The sequence below is a fragment of the Ailuropoda melanoleuca genome, chromosome 9 (assembly GCF_002007445.2).
Source record: "Ailuropoda melanoleuca isolate Jingjing chromosome 9, ASM200744v2, whole genome shotgun sequence".
Classification (NCBI taxonomy): domain Eukaryota; kingdom Metazoa; phylum Chordata; class Mammalia; order Carnivora; family Ursidae; genus Ailuropoda; species Ailuropoda melanoleuca.
The window spans coordinates 57,651,754-57,668,847 of record NC_048226.1 but is presented as its reverse complement, the minus strand read 5'-3'; the positions used below and the strand labels follow the sequence as shown (position 1 = coordinate 57,668,847).

General features: G+C 37.9%; 1 protein-coding gene across 1 annotated transcript in view; it reads left to right on the top strand.

Annotated features, from left to right (window-relative positions):
• The window catches only part of MMP16 (matrix metallopeptidase 16), a 292,060-nt gene that overhangs the window by 232,493 nt on the left and 42,473 nt on the right, over positions 1-17,094 (top strand). The window contains exon 7 of the mRNA XM_002919052.4: positions 14,288-14,426. Within this exon, the coding sequence (XP_002919098.1) occupies positions 14,288-14,426 (139 nt within the window). The remainder of the gene's footprint in view (positions 1-14,287; positions 14,427-17,094) is intronic.

Genomic DNA, 17,094 nt, shown 5'->3' with positions numbered 1-17,094 from the left:
ATGATTCTGACATTGGAACATTTCATTGAGTCAGTAATCTCCCGTAATCTACATTCTTGAGATTGGATTTTTTTTTTTTGAGCCAAGTTTCTGTTTTAACTTTCTCTTCTATCATCCCATCCTCCATTTCACTAATTCGTTCTTCTGCCTCATTTACCCTGGTCGTCAGAGTGTCTAGTTTAGACTGTATTTGATTCATATCATTTTTAATTTCTGCCAGATTCTCTCTCATTTCTGCCCTTAGAGATTCTATATTCCTGTTAATATTTTTGTTAATATTTTTTTCAAGCCTACACATCATCTTGACTATTGTTACTCTGAACTCCATTTCTGACAATTTGGTTATATCCATATCCATCAGTTCTGTGGCAGAGGCCACATACTCATTGTCTTTTCTTTGCTGAGGGGGATTCCTCCTCCTTGTCATTCTGATGAGGAGAGGTTGCAGGGATGCCCAGAGCCCAAATTATTGACCAGGACCCAGGCAATGGGCACTTGTTTTATAGGGACCTTAGAGATGTGGGCTTCTTGATTTTTCAGCCTGCCTTCTGGGGGAGGGGCCTGCTGCACTGATACTCAGGCAACCCTGTTTGGGTAGAGTCTCCCTGTCCCCTGCAAGGGGGAATGGGGATGGGCACAATGTGAGCTGGTATTTCCAGGCTTTTGTTCTCTGGCGGCTTTCCCTGGTGGTTTTCTATAACGCTTCTGAGAGTCAGAGCAGCAATGGCTGAACCCTAGCCTCTATCTCAGAACAGAGAGATCACAGTCCACTCTCCACTGAGTTCTCTTGGCCACTTCAACTCTGTTTCTGTCAGCGCTGCTAAAAACCCTGCAGCATCCCAGATTGTGCACCCCACAGTCGCTCTCCCAGCCCTCACTTCCAGGGCTGACACATCTCTGTCCTTTGTGCTTCTAACATCACCAGCTGCCCCCGGTTCCTGCACGCGCTCCCGAGCTCCCTGTTTCAGTGTGGTTCGCGCGCACTCTGGTTGCCGGTTTTCAGTCTGGTCGCGCACGTGCTCCTGAGCTCCCAGTATCAGTCTGGTCCCAGTGAGCACTCTGGAGCTCTGGTTTTCAGTCTAGTTGCATGCGTGCTCCCGAGCTCTCGGTTTCAGTCTAGTTCGAGTGTGTGCTCTGGACCTCCGGTTTTCAGTTTGGACGCGTGCGTGCTCCTGAGCTCTCCGTTTTAGTCTGGTTCCAGTGAGTGCTCCAGAGCTCCGGTTTTTAATCTGGTCACACGGCGATCCCAGGCTCACGGTCTGTCTGCTCTCTCGTGGGTGCCGGTCGGCGAGTCCGCCCACACCCCAGTGCAGGTGGTTACTGCTTCCCGGCGCCCAAGCACGTGGGTTCCCTCCCGCTTCCGTTTATCTTCCAATATCTGTGCGTGGATTCACGGCTCCCCACTTCGTACCTCAATATTTAGCACTGAAGATGTTTGTTTGTAGAGATCCAGATGTATCGTCCTTTGTCTCAGGCTGATTCTGTGGGTTTTCAGAATGGTCTGGTAGATATCCAGCTCTACTCGGGACCAGCTGAGAAAGGGTCTCCTACTCCTCCACCATCTTTTCTCCTCCGTGCAGAAAGTGGTTGCTTTTCTGTTCATAGAGTTTCTGCTACTCTTCATTCTCCAGTTGTGTTCATAGGTATTCAGAATGGTTTGGTAGCTCTCTAGCTGAATTCCTGGGACCAGACGAACTTTAGGTTTCCTGCTCCTCTGCCATCTTGGAACCCTCCCCTATACTGGAACTTTCATCTGTCTCCCCCAGCAGACAAGTTTGAAATAAGCACAGCAAAAATGAGCATTTGAAATACATGCTATGTTGAGCAGGGAGGAATTTTTCCACATATTTAAATATTTTACATAAACTCATCTTGTCTTTTTTAACACTTCTATTTTTTATTACTCTTTAACACCTAATTTTCTTATTAGTTATTATCTGCAAAATTGTTTTGTTCACTTGAGATCCTCAGTCAGGAATGTATTCCATTATTTAGCGTTTACTACCTTACCTAACTCAAATTCCTTCTTTTCTCCAGGCACTGCCAACATGCTTCCCTCCAGAAATCCACAGGCTTTCTTTTCTGATCCTCCCCAGGTATAGCATAATCTCTGTCAGACCCTCCTAATTCTCATTTCTTTAAAAAAAAAAAAAAAGATTTTATTTATTTATTTGAGAGAGAGAGATAGGGAGCAGACAGGGAGAAAATGATGGAGAAGCAGACTCTCTGATAAGCAGAGAGCCCATTGCAATGCAGGACTCAATCCCAGGACCCTGGGATCATGACCAGAGCTGAAGGCAGAAGCTTAACCGACTGAGACACCCAGGCACCCCATTATTGTCATTTCTTTTTACTTCATTTCTCCTAATTTTAGTCCTTCACCCTATACCAGTTTTCTTATATATTCTATTTTATTGACTTGGCATTGGATGCCCCATCAAGCTGCTATCTTTTCCTTTCATATTTGCATTCTGTGCAGTTGATTCTAGAATTGCCTCTTTCCTTGGTTACCACCCCACCCCTCCTAGAGCACCCATCTCCATCATCTGCCACTTAAACTTCTGGTTTTCAAACCTCATTTCCCCTTCTCCCAAAAAGATATTCCTCTCCAGCCCATTATCACCCTCAGCCTGATGGGGCATAAATTATTTTGTACTCTCCTTTGGTGTGATATGTGCTAACTTCCTTTTTTATAATACCCCTAAAGTTTTCCTATGAAAGCCTAGTCAACACATCCTTCTTCACCTTCAGAAGCTTCTGAAATTCCTCTCAAATTATGAATCTTCCAGCCAGCTGAAAGAGACTTTCTATCTTTTTTATGCAAAATATATTTGTCAAAACATCAAATCCTATATACTATATTTAATCTTCTGTCATCAGATTCCTTATTGCTTAGACTAATTTTAAAAATTATTTGGCCACATCAACAGTTGTTCAGGGCTCCATCCATTATTTGGCTGAATGATTAGGGAAGTTATTTACTTATTTTTATTTTGGAGAAGTTTCTCCTTTTTTTTTCCTCCTCCACAGTAAACAAATAGTGCTTATTCATATTTATTTCACTTGCTAGAAATGAATCAGTAGCAAAAGTGCTTTCCATTTGTTAATTGTGATAATCTGACTTCCTGAGAACTCCATCACTATTTTATTGAACATCAAGTTGTTTGTTGAAGATTTTCTTTGAGTTTAAGGAAGGGCAGTTACCTTTTGAACTCTGTTTTTTAGTAAATAAACCACAGGGAAACACTGGCAACAGAAGGAATGTTTTCAAGAGCCTATTAGCATAAAGCAATTAGGCAGTGGTGATGAGGATTAGTCTCTCCTGTTATGGCAACAACTGCTCCTGAACCCTGAAACAAAGTCACTTAGGAATCTTTCAGGGTTTTTTGCTCTATTTCTTGGGAATTCTCTGCCAATCTACTCTTATCTCTTAGGAGCAAAGCTTTAATTCAACATAGGCCTTTAACACCTAATTTGTTGACAACACACTTTGTGTCCCTTGGAAAGGGAAAAAAAGTTTCCCCCTGGCACATTTCCCTCCTGGGTCTCCACCTGCCCTCCTCTGCACCCTCCCCCCTCACAGCCCAAGCCTCTGCTCCTACTCACAGCTTTTAAGTGGAGTCTATTGATGACTGACTTCTGTTCGGTGTGTTATTCTTATTTCTGGTTGTCTGCACTATCCACATTCTTTGAGTTCACTGAGTTTCCTTTTGTGATTGAAGAAGAAGTCAAGAAAATAATAATCCATAGCACTAGATCAACCTTTGACTCTTCGTATGTGATATCATGAAACATCTCTTTTCTACGCTCCACAGCATGACCATGTGCTAGCACCCTGACTGGCACTCGTCACTCTGTAAGATGCAGTGGGAATAAATGGAAAGGTTACCTAAAGTGCAAGAAGAGTCCTTGGAGAATTGAGTCTTTGTTTTAAGTAAATATCCCTAGAGGTATCGAGGCCTGAATTGAGTCTTAAAAAAGGGGGGGGGGGAGAGAAAGCAAAGAATGGTAATGATACTCATGGGAAAGGGAGTATAACACGTAGAAACAGGCTGGCAAATGGATCATTTCCATACAGTGGTCTAAGTACGCTCCTAGATGTGCAGTGTTTACAGGGGCAGGAAAGAGGGCCTGAGAATGCCTTTCTGTATGGACGCTTAAGTTAAATATTAACCAACCCAGTCCCCCTGCATCCAGCCCAAGGAAAAGATTTGAAAGATTTGCCAACGTGTCTTCTCTCTTTCACTGTCTGATCTTCTCTCTCTTTGAACACTTATTCAACAGCTAGTGCTGCCATTGTGGCAGAGCTGAGCAGTCAGTGTTTTGAATAAGATAGATGAGGTGCATACTCTGATGAGAGACAGGTGAGCAAATAAACAAGATGATTTCGTAGAACAATAGGTATTAGGAAGAAAAAACAGAACGAGTTGATAGAATAAGATAAAGGAAAGACCACTTTAGATTGCGTGGTTAAAAACTAAATTGAATACACTGCCCTGTGTACCCTGAGTAAAAATTGCCGTATACTTTATTCAGCAGGAACACAGTTTTTATTGTAAATGAAGCATCTTTCTTCAGGTCAAAAATAAAGTGACAGTAATTCTTGATAGGTGTGCTAATGACACAGCTGTTTTCCGGCTCATTATATTCATTAAAGGGTAGTTCCCATTTTATAGAGGCAGCAATAACAGCATTTCACATTAGTCTTTTGAAATTAGTTGTTTGCCTCTTTTCCCCTCTAGATTGAATGTACACTCTGAAAGAGTTCATATTTTTGGAATCCAGAACTGCTAGTGCAGTGGGAGGAATGAAACCTTTTATATTTTTCGACACTTAATTATATGATATGTAAATTGAAATTTAGGTCTCTCTGCCAGTATGCATGATCCTCAGATCCCAAAGGAGGGGGAAAAAAGCAAAACGTCATAGTACTAGTGTGGTGCAATTATATCTGGAATTTGAGGCTCCTTACCTTAAGTGCAGTGCGCTGATGAACCATTTTTTAGTACACTGTTCTTTTCTGCATCATAACCATCACAAAGTGGTTTCTGAATAAGAGTGGATGCAAGAAGAAACAAGAAAAAAGGTAAAGACATAAAAAGAAAACAGGGTCAACATACACACATTGGTTTTTCTCTTTCTCCTCAGATCTTTCTGTTCTAGGGCCTAAGCACATTTGTGGCATAGCAATGCTTTTTAAACATTCATTATTCACATATATAAATGGATTAAAAACCATAAATATTTATGTTATTATGTGTTATATTATGCATGAATAATTATGAGTTTTTAAGTTTCAAAAATTAGTACTCTTTATGTCAAGACTTAATAAATACTAATTAACAAGAAAGTAATCCACATCTGACATATCACTTAACCTTTTGGTGTCCAGATTTTTCAATCTAAATCTAAAAACAAAGGGTTTTTTTTTTTTTTAACATTTGGAGACTATAGAAGTTATTGTGTATATTTAGCATAAGTAGTAAACAAAATATTCAGCAAATGCCATATCTCCCTTCCTTTGAAACACATATATTTATTAAAATAATTTATATTTCATTCTTCCTCGAAAATAGTCAGACATTAAGGAATATTCCAGAATTGTGAATTTTGAAATGATTTAGAAGAGTCCCCTGTTAATATGTTATTTCTTTCCCCTATTATCGTCAATCTGTGTTTTGAACATTTTTCAAAAATGTAGACACTATCCAAAGTGATTTGACCCATAGAGGTGGAAGAATTTTCCTTTTGTCCTTGTAGGTTCTTTCGCTGGTCTAATAATTAAATTGACATAAGACGGATTCTAATGAATCATCAAACTTTACATCAAAAACCAGGGATGTACTGTATGGTGACTAATATAATATAATAAAAAAAATTATTATAAAAAAAAAGATTAACAGGAGAAAAGTAAATTTAATTCTATTTGTATGGAGCCCAATAAAAATAGAAGACCCAAAGGTAAGCCAGGCAATTAAGGCTTATATGCCATCACCAGCTAAGGAATAGGATAGGAACCTGGGGCTTCAGAGGGGAAGAGGGTAATTCACAGGACATAAGAAAAGCCCCTAGAAACTAACCGAAGGTTTCAGAGGGGAGGTTGTGGGGGATAGGCTAGCGCAGTAATGGGTATTAAGGAGGGCATATATTGCAAGGAGCACTGGGTGTTAAACGCAAACAATGAATCATGGAACACTACATCAAAAACTAATGAAGTACTGTATGGTGACTAACATAACATAATAACAAAAAAAAAAGAAAAAGAAAAGAAAAGAAAAGCAGATGTTTGGTAATTAGATGTTTGCCTTGCCATACATACTGGTTGTTCCGATAAAAAGTTATCTCTGGTAATAGCCTCTTTCTGCACCAAGCCCCCTATCTAAATTTTTTTAGGTAGTTAAGGGAGAAGTAAAATTTCTTCTTGGAACTGTTGGGTCTTGATTGCCTTCAGCTCAAAATAGCCGCATGCCAAAGTGGCACATTTTGGGATGGCATATTCTGCTCCCCTTCAGACCTACTGAGATGTACTGCAGCATTATTTCTCCCAGAATTATATCGGGTTAATCTTTGAAAATTGTGACGAGCCCTGAAAATTGTGCCTGCAAAATCACTGCAGAAATTCATGACTGTCTTAGTGAGAAAGTGTATTTTAGTGGTTGCTTTGAACAGGCTTTCTCCTAAGGTTTATATACCAAAAGCCAGTGTGTGTCAGCTTTTGTGATAAGATGATGAAAGCTTCCCAGAATGGCATTGTCTTTGCCAGATACATCTATTAAGCATCCCGTAGAAATTTTTTTCCTCCAAGTTATAATTTTACTTTTTCTTTCCCAGTGTTGAAAAAGAAATATAGCTAATTAAATGTAAACGGCCTTGTTCTCTTTCTTTAAATGCTACAATACCCTTTATAATTCTTGGTACAGGCAGTAAATTTGAATTCAATAGTGTGAAATCAAATTAGTGCATTTATAATATATTTGTGTGGTTTTATAAGGTGTGATTTTTTATTTTCAGTTCACATATGTTACTGTTGAATGGAGCATGAATTGCACTTAATTAATTGGCACGGACATAGTTTTGTTTCTTTTTTAAAGCATAAAGATGTTGGTTGTAGCATTAGTTTCAGTAACAAATTTAAATGGCTAAAATGGGGGTGTCTGGGTGGCTTAGTCAGTTAAGCCTCCAACTCTTGGTTTCTGCTCAGATCATAATCACATGGGTCACGCGATGGAACCCAAGCCTAGCTCTGTGCTCAGTGGGGACTCTGCTTGAAGATTCTCTCCCTCTGCCCCTGCTCCCATCTCTCAAATCAATCAATCAATAAATCTTTAAAAAATACAACAAAAATAAATGGCTCAAATGGAGGCTTAATAATCTTATATTTGCTAGCCAAAATACTATTTAACCATTGCAAATACTTAGAGATAATATAATAGTATTTTATCATAAGGGAATTGCATATGTATTTTCAGGTTTTTTAAACTGAGTATGTATTTTAAACTTTTTATTATAAAAAATTGAAAATACAGAACAGTTGGAAGAATGAATAATGTACCCTTAATATCGAGATTTAACAATTCTAAGTGCTTGCCTGTATTCTCTATGTCTGTGTGTGTGAGAGAGAGAGAGAGAAAGAGAGAGAGAGAGACCAATGCAACATGCATGCCCAAGTTTTTGGTGAAATATTTGAAAGAAAGTTGTTGATAGCAGGAAACTTCATCTCTAAATACAGGACCCAAGGACTACCTGTGCATTGAATTTGGTTGTTACGTCTACTTACATCTTTTAACTGACAATTCTTCCTAGCTTTTCCCCATGACATTTTGTTGTTGTTGTTTTCTTGTTGAGACCAGGCCAGTTGTCTTATAAACGATTGCACATGCTGGAATGTGTTTGATTGTTTCTTTTAAGTGTCATTTAACTTACTCCTTTCTTCCGATAAACTGGAAGAAGTTAGGTGTAAAGGCTCAATTAGATTCTAATTTAAACATGTTGGGCTTCTACCTGTTTGTACTTCATGAATGATTCTGTGACCTTTAATGCTTAGCTATTCTATTTTGCATTGCGTATAATATCAAAGTTGCCATTATGTCTGATATAATTGATCGCTTGTTTAAGGTGGCAACTACCGTATCTCTGTGTTGTAAAGGTACATTTTCCCGGTTAAATTTAGCATAAATACATACATGTACACATGAGTGCATGTGAAATTTTAATAGTGTTAGTGGGTTGTATCAATCTGAGTTTCCTAGTTTTGATATTGTACTGTAATTATGTTAAGAGTTGGGAAGGTTAGGGAAGAGTATAAGGAATCTGTTCTTTCTTAAAGGTGTAATGTGCATCTATAGTTATTTCAATAAAGTTTTTTTTTTAAACAGCAGCTAATTCATGGGCTGATTTTTAGTATTGTATATTGCTAACAATGAATAAATTAACCTAATAATTGGCATTTATCTTTATCAATTTTTATGCCAATAGGTTCAGTAATTATGTACGAACTTGGTCAAGCATATGGCATTATTAAACATTGTTTAAATATTAAATTTTTAAAGAAATTCTGATCATTTATTTTTACCCTGTGCTTTTGAAGTCTATCTAAGGTAATGAATCAGTTGAATGGGGAAAGTGTTAGCTATTCAATAGTAGCTGTACCAAGGCAGACTTTTCCTTTCTGTAACTCCAGCACGGCCATCGATTGTCTTCTCCTCAAATTTCCCTTCATTCCACCTGCCCCTTCAAACAAGCAGTGACCTGGGATGGTAAACATGTGGATGTCTGTCCAAGGCTCAGAACTCATTGCCATTTTCCTCTTCTTGCTCAGATGTACATAATGGTCTATGCACTGAGGCCTCCCAAACTCCAGTCCTGTGATACTGCTTGATAAGTCTGTCTAGCGAGGATAGGCCCAGGGTGGTGAGCACTCGGCTGGTTGTGTCAATCTCCTTCAGCTTTGAGAAACAGTAGAAGGAAATACAGGCCTACCACAGAGCAAAAGGCCACCATTTTTTCCTCTGCCCTTTAAGCATTCATGCAAATTGCTTTTTCCCTTATTATTGCCACAACTTTGTCTTTCATTCACTATTACTACATGCCTGATTTTTTTTTCATAGGAACCACGTTAATTTTGAACATCAGATTTCCCCAACACTCTCTTGGCCACATCATACCTCCCCCAAAACAGTACATGATTGCTTGTAAACAAATCTGTATTTATAGACAAATGCTGTTCTGTATTTTTTCCCCATAGCTAGTGAGTGTCCTTGATAAGAAAGTCATTTTAATAAATAGTTTGATACTCACATTAAGCAGTTACCTAGGTTTGAATAATCTCAGGTGTATATTATTCATCCTAAAGTGGTATGATGAAAAAAATAGAGAAATTTGTTCATTAAGCATGTGTGGGTCTCCTACAATATGCCAGACTCAGTTTCCAAAGCTGATAATTCAGTGGTAAGGAAACATACTGTCCCTTCTTCTATGGGCATATAGCACAGTGGAGCAGGGGAAGATTGTGTCTCTTTAAAAATGATAATATAGTAACAGATGGTGTAAGTGCTGTAAAGTGAAATTACAGACTACGGTGGAACAGTATAAACAGGGTCACCTAATTTCAGTCAGGGGGCAGGTAAGGCCCTTCTGTGGAAAGGAAATTTCAGCTGAGAATGCATAGGGGATTCACAGTTAATTGGATCAATGGTGCAAGGAAGGGAAAGAACAATCATAGTAAAGCAAACGGTGTAGGAGAAGTCTTAAGGAAGAAAAGAGCTTTACTCTGTCAGCAACTGAAAGGATGCCGATGTAGGTAGAGCGTCATGAGCACAAAAGGGACCTGCAATGGCTGTGCAGGGGCTAGAGACAGGGACCGAGTTTGAATTCCATTTTAGATGCAGTAGGAGGCAAATAAGTAGCTTTGAGTTGGCATTCTAGTCATCTCTGTGAAAGGCAGTGGCAGCTCAGAGTAGGATGGTGACGGTGATGATGGCAAGGAATCAAGAGGTTTGAGATGCTATTTCAGAGGTGGGGAAGACTGGAGGAAGCCCACAGTGGCACGGCGGGCGAGGGCTGAGGGAGCAACTGATGCCTTCTGGAAATGTTGTTTAGACACGTGAGGCATTCACAGATTTACATAAAGTTTTTTGGTTAAATAACGAATCTATATTTTAGAAGAGAAGTAAAAGTAGATCACGTCTGCTAATTAGCTTCTAAAAAGTCTGAAAATAGCCCCCTCTCCTGAGAGTAGATCAATAACTGATCTTCGTATTTACACAGCAGGAGGATACTTTTTCTCTAGAGTTATCAGCAAACAATATGCCTGTATTAAGACAGAATTTAAAAGAGAATAAAAAACAAATCAAATTTCTCTTGTATGTTGCTGCCTTGTGGTATACACCCTGCAGTACTCTGTGTATCTGTCATGTTTGTGACAAAGTGGTCTGCCTGGGTCCCACACTACACGGAAAGAAAAATTTGTGTAAACTTGTATCTATAGTGAAATATTGGTGTTTAAGTAGGAATTCCTCTTTGGTAATTTTTAAGGACTTTTTTTTTCATGAGTTGATTTTGCAAATGTGCTAGTTTTGATTATTCTTAGGGTATGCTTCCACCCCTTCCACCCCTATTTTATAAGGGCTGAAGCCAAAAAAAGGCCCATGGTAAGATAGAAACAACAGATTTAGAGCTCATGTTCTTTCTTTTTCCGTACACCTTTATGTATCATACCTTGCTAAATAATGGAATACATACTAAACATCTGCCTATTCAAGTGAAATTTTTGTATTCTTGTGACATCTGCATAGCTTTTGACTTCTAAAAGAATAACTTACCTTTACTTTGTCCTTTCCTCCTTAAATCTGTTTCCTTTCATGAAATATTTAATAAGCTTCTACCATGTGCAAGACATTTTTCTGGAAATGGGGAACCACGAATGAACAAAGACAGGTATCTTTGCCATTGTGGAATTTATATTCTAATGGAGAGAGAATGAACAATAAATAAAACATGTACTGTGTTAAACAGTGATCAACACGGTGAAGGAAAATAAAGCAGGGGAGGAGGGAGAGTGAAAGCACATGTGGGTGGGTGGAGTGAGGGAATTCAATTTTAGATAGTGTGGTCAGAGGAGGTTTCACTTAGAAGGAAAATTTGCATAGAGACTTAAATAGCATTTTAAATATCCTCTCTCTACGAATCATTCACAAGCTCAATTTCTGAAATGGCAATCTATAGTGACTGTGATATGTTTACATCCTCTGTGACAGAGTGCTTGCTAAATTATTTGTACCGTTGCTTTCTACCACTCTGAGGTGTGGATAAGTTGAATAGAAGCAAAACCTGAATATCGACAGTTTATATCACTGTCTGCCAAGGCTAGTGTCAATGAGAAATCGTTCTGAATTCACCTATGATTCCATATTACCTTCTGAATTTTTGCAAATTGACTATGCCTATCTTGAGGCAAAATTTCCATTTCCTCCTTTATTAGTGACAAGTTGAGGTTGTGTTCCTATCTTCACACAGCAGCATATGTCTGTCCCAAAGAGCCACTGGCCTTGTCTCAGGATAGGGGTGATAGAACAATGTGAAGTGCTTCTCTGAGAAAAACTGGAATATACTTCAGCCTTATTTTTTTTTTTACCTGATTTTTTCTGATCCTTCAGCTCAGAGAGCTTTCAGTTTCATTGTTCCATTAATAATCATGGTCAGTTATTTCTCTGTCAGAATCCAGTAGGTATTTAGCCATTCTTACTATTTTTGGATATACATTACAATAACTTAATATTTTATGTGGAGGGGTGCCTGGGTGGCACACTGGTTAAGCATCTGATTCTTGGTTTCGGCTCAGGTCGTGAGATGAAGCCCTGCATTGGGCTCGGCACTCAGCACAGAGTCTGCCTGAGTTTCTGTCTCCCTCTCCCTCTCCCTCTGCCCCTCCCACTCATGCTCTTTCTCTCTCTCCAAAATAAATAAATCTTGAAAAAAAATTTTTTTATGTCGAGATTGGCATAGTTTTAACACCCAGTTAAAAGCTCTCGTAGTTAGACAAAAAAACCTGGCTTCCTTTTAAATTATCAGAATAGTGGCAGACTAGTGGTGCAGTTGGTTAAGCCCCTGATTCTTGGTTTTGGCTCAGGTTGTGATCTCGGGGTCCTGGGATGGAGTCCCCTGTCAGGCTCCACATTCAACAGTCTGCTTGTGTTTCTCTCTCCCACTTCCTCTACCCCTCCCCGCCATGTTCTTTCTCTCTCTCCCTCTCTCAAATAAGTAATCTTTAAAAAATAAAAATAAATAATCAGAATATCATCTGCTCACATACTATTAGCAGTAAGCCCTGGATCTTCCCATGTAATTTTCCTGGCTCAGTCTTTTTATGGAATAACTTTGTATCTTAAAATCAGTGTAATGTATCTACTATATGTGGATCAAGATATGTATTAATACAGGCTACCTGGTGCCATAAAAATTATCAAGAAAAGGTTAATAACATAAGAAGATATTGGTAGGAAAAAGATGCATGGCTATAGTCATAATATGGCTGAAATCTGAAGAGGGAGCAAAGAACAGCAGCTAAAACTGTACACAGGATTGTGAAGGAAAGTAAGATAACTAGTTTCAATGTAATTTTAACAATAGTAACAACCAACTGTGTACCAGGACCTCAGAAAGTCCTTAAAACAGTAATTAGGGGTGCCTGGACGGCTTAGTCCGTTAAGTATCCGACTCGACTCTTGATCTTAGCTCAGGTCTTGATCTCAGGGTTGTGAGGTCAAGCCCATGCCCACATAAAAAATAAAATAAAATAAAATAATAAAATTAAATTAAATTAAATTAAATTAAAATAAGACAAGATTTCTATTATGAGTCAGTTATTAGTTTGTAATAACTCAATTACTAGTATCTTAACCAGGATAACCATTATTAAGGGACAGAGCAAGAATAGGACACAAACTTAGACCTGTTAATTAAGCCACTTCCTTCTTTTTATAAATAACAAAGTTCGTAGAGGCGATAGCTCCAGATAACTAGAATGAAGTACAACTATCCAAAAATTCCTAAGAAAATTTTTATATTCGGATTGGTGTAGATGGGAAAAGTTTCATTTTTATCATATCACCTGAAATCTAAGAATCCCCAGTTGATTTTGTGCGTGTGTGTGTGTATATGTGTATGAATGACTATATGAATAACTCATAAATCCTAGAAAATCTCGTCAGGCTAAACTATTGTTAGCCAAAAGATTAGGACAGCCCTATATTAAATCACTTATTAATATTTCAGTAGGGGAAATTGGAAGTATTTTCATGAGACACACTTACCTAAGTAGTACAAATATATGATTTCCAAGTGAGATATTGTTTGTAAACTCAAAATTTTGAAATGAAGTGCAATAGTATATTTTAAAACAAACCTAATTTTTCTAATATTAACACTTTGGATAGTCTTTATTCTGAAATTTTCCATAGAAAATAATTGAATGTCATCAGGTATAACATTTTCTTCGAAGTTTTTTTTTTTTTTTCCATTAGTAAGAATTTATGGTGAAACATATTCTGTGCAAGCTAATTAATTCAACAACATTTATAAATATTTGCTATGGGGCAAGTCATTTATTTTCACTAGAGGTAAGAGTAGACATTTTTTACATAAAATGACCAATGCTATGATTGAGTAAAGTCAGGGTAATGTGAGAGCGTATAGGAGAGGCAGTTGACCCAGATTGGAATCACCGTGATGGTTTTTTTTCAAGATAACTTTGTTCATTTAGGGTGACCATATAATTTATCATTCAAACCAAAACATTTGAGGGTGAAAGAGGACACTAATTAAAAATACAGGGGATGTTGGGTATAATGTGGGCATAGCAGGAGGGATGGCCTCTTTATTCCATCCCTAGCATTTTAGGTATGGAGATCTTGTAAATGTCTGTAAATGTATACATGTCCATATGCTCCTCTCTTATTCAGGAAAACTGACTTAATCCACAAATCTGGCAGGAACTTGTCTGTGCTACTTCTGTTTTTTCCATCTGAAAAGGTCTGGAGATAATGTAAAATGCTGAAGTTAAATATTTTTACATTATCTTTTAATCACATTGTATGGATCAGAGATTAGGTGGTTAGCTACAAAAACAATTGTGATCACTGTAAGCAAATTGATTAGCTGTTTCTTTGACAGTTTTGATGTGAGACAGTGAAAATGACAGTAGTTTAACTTGAGAAGGGTCACACATTGCACAGGGAAATGCCATGGAGGCCTGCATGTTTGTTGAGAGATGCTTTTGCTTGGTTTGCAGGACCAGTGGTTTTGGCGAGTGAGAAACAACAGGGTGATGGATGGATACCCCATGCAAATCACTTACTTCTGGCGGGGCTTGCCTCCTAGTATCGATGCGGTTTATGAAAACAGTGATGGGAATTTTGTCTTCTTTAAAGGTAAGGAATTTTTCCCATGTCTTGTTCTGTTGTACTCTGGTCATTTTGTTCAGAGCCCTATAGCACACATAGAAATGAATAGGCAAAACCTATTGAGTGAGGTTAGGTAGCTTATTCGTCTTATGAAATGAACTGCATATGTTGACTAGATATATAAATGAAAAGGAAAAAAAAGAAATATAAATGAAGTAAAATCAATGATAATGTTTAACTCTCAAATTTATGTTTTCTTATATGGCATTCTCATATATAAGTCAAATTTAGAAGGCGTTGTGCGATTTCTTAGAATTTTTTAGATTTGGTTTAAAATACCAAAATAAATGAAATGAATGAATGAATTGATAATAAAAAGCCATTTTTCCACTAACTAAAGGTCTTTGAGTTTTTTTCAGAGTATTTGGAGTTACTTGCTGTTTTTATAAAATGAAATCTATTTTACTTCTTATTTTCATGTACGATATAAACTCTTAAGTTTTACTTGATTTAGCAAGTTTGTTAGTTTCCTGAAAACTAAGAAATTACTCATAAAGGCAAGGAAAACTCATGAGTAGGAAAAAAATTCACCCAATTAATTTCACCCAATAAATTTATTGGTTTTTATTTATCTAAATGACAAATTTTAATTGCACAAATACTAACTGCCTGGCATGTAAAAGTGAGATTACCTGGTAAAGTGAACTTATTTGGGGCATCTGGGTGGCTTAGTCAGTTAAGTGGCTGACTTCAACTCAGGTCATGATACCAGGGTCCTGGGATTGAGCCCTGTGTTGGGCTCCATGCTCAGCAGGGAGTCTGCTTCTCCCTCTCCCTATCCTTCTGCCCCTGCTTGGGGCTTTCTCTCTCTCTAATAAATAAATTAAATATATACATATATAATTTTTTAAAGTGAACTTAATCAAGTGCCTGGTATTCCATCCTCAAAACTTACTTCAAAACAATAAGTTATAAATCTGTTGGGGGAAATGCAGGGAAAAGAAAGAGATTGAGTTGGGGAATTGACAGAATTGTGAGGAAAAGGTATAGGATAGAACTACCCTACAAACCAGCCATTGGTATTTACCCAAAGGATACAAAAATACTGATTCGAAGGGGCACGTGCACCCTGATGTTTATAGCAGCATTATCAACAATAGCCAAATATGGAAACAGCCCAAATGTCCATCGACTGATGGATGGATAAAGAATATGGTGTGTGTGTGTGTGTGTGTGTGTGTGTGTGTATGTAATGGAATATGTTTATAGCAGCATTATCAACAATAGCCAAATATGGAAACAGCCCAAATGTCCATCGACTGATGGATGGATAAAGAATATGGTGTGTGTGTGTGTGTGTGTGTGTGTGTGTGTGTGTGTGTGTGTGTATGTAATGGAATATTACTCTGCCATCAAAAAGAATGAAATCTTGCCATTTACAATGATGTGGATGGAGTTAGAGTGTATTATGTTAAGTGAAATAAGTCAGAGAAAAACAAATTTAAGACATAAAACAGATGAACATAGGGGAAGAGGAAAAAAAAAAAGAGAGAGAGGGAATATTGTTGTATTCCCCGTATCTTAAACCAGGGATTGACTCTTAACTATAGAGAACAAAATAAGGGTTAATGGAGGGAGGGAGGTGGGGGATGGGCTAAATGGGTGATGGGTACTTGTGATGAGCACTGGGTATTTATGTAAGTGATGAATCACTACATTCTACTCCTGAAACGAATATTATACTGTATGGTAACTAACTAGGATTTAAATAAAAACTTGAAACAGACAAAAAAAGACATTTGAGCTGAAACTGAGAACTAGAGTACAGAACATATCGATTGATTGACCTATTGATTGATTGATTGATTGACTGAATGTATTAGCCAAGAGCCTAAAGGGCTGAAAAGAAGTTTAAACAGTCATGGATGTAGAAGGAAAGAAAACGGGGTCTTAACACCTCAAAAAAGCAATTGTTCTCAGGTTCAAACTAGATGAATTTATAGTAATGATGAGGATAATGAAAACATAGACTATGAGAAACACCTGTAATATTTTAAGTGAGATACAAACTATCCATATAAAATGACACTGTATACCTAGGATTTATTTTATCTTTACAGATTACTCCTGGAGGAAAGAGGGGGTATAGTACATTAGTTTTAAGCACATGAGGATTCTGCGATCATACTGCCAGTTTTGAACACTTAATAGCTGTATGAACTGGGCAAGTCACTTAATTCTCTTTGTCCCAGTTTCTCCATCTGGAAAATGGGGTTAGTATTACTCCCCATCTCAGGATTAGCTTGAGGACTCAATTAATTATTACATGTGAGGTGCTTGGCACATAAAAGTTTTCGATAAATCTCAGCTATTGCTATTACTAGTATGGTTACTGGTAATATTATTGCCCTCCTGCTATCTACAATAAGCATCTAAATGAAGTGGACATGCATTGTACCTCTGTGGACAAAGAAAGGATATCATCTAAAGGTTCTGAATCTTAGGGGCATGATATTTGGAAGGAAATTACCCTCCCCTATGCTCTTTGTTGGTCCTATTAGCAGAGCAACACAAACAAAGGAAGAATAAGCCCAAGGTAGCTTTCAGCTTGAGGGCCATCCCAGGAGGCACCGTCTCATCACAAGATCCTCCCGAAACTGCCTAAACAGAAGCTGCCATAGTCATAAATCAGTGT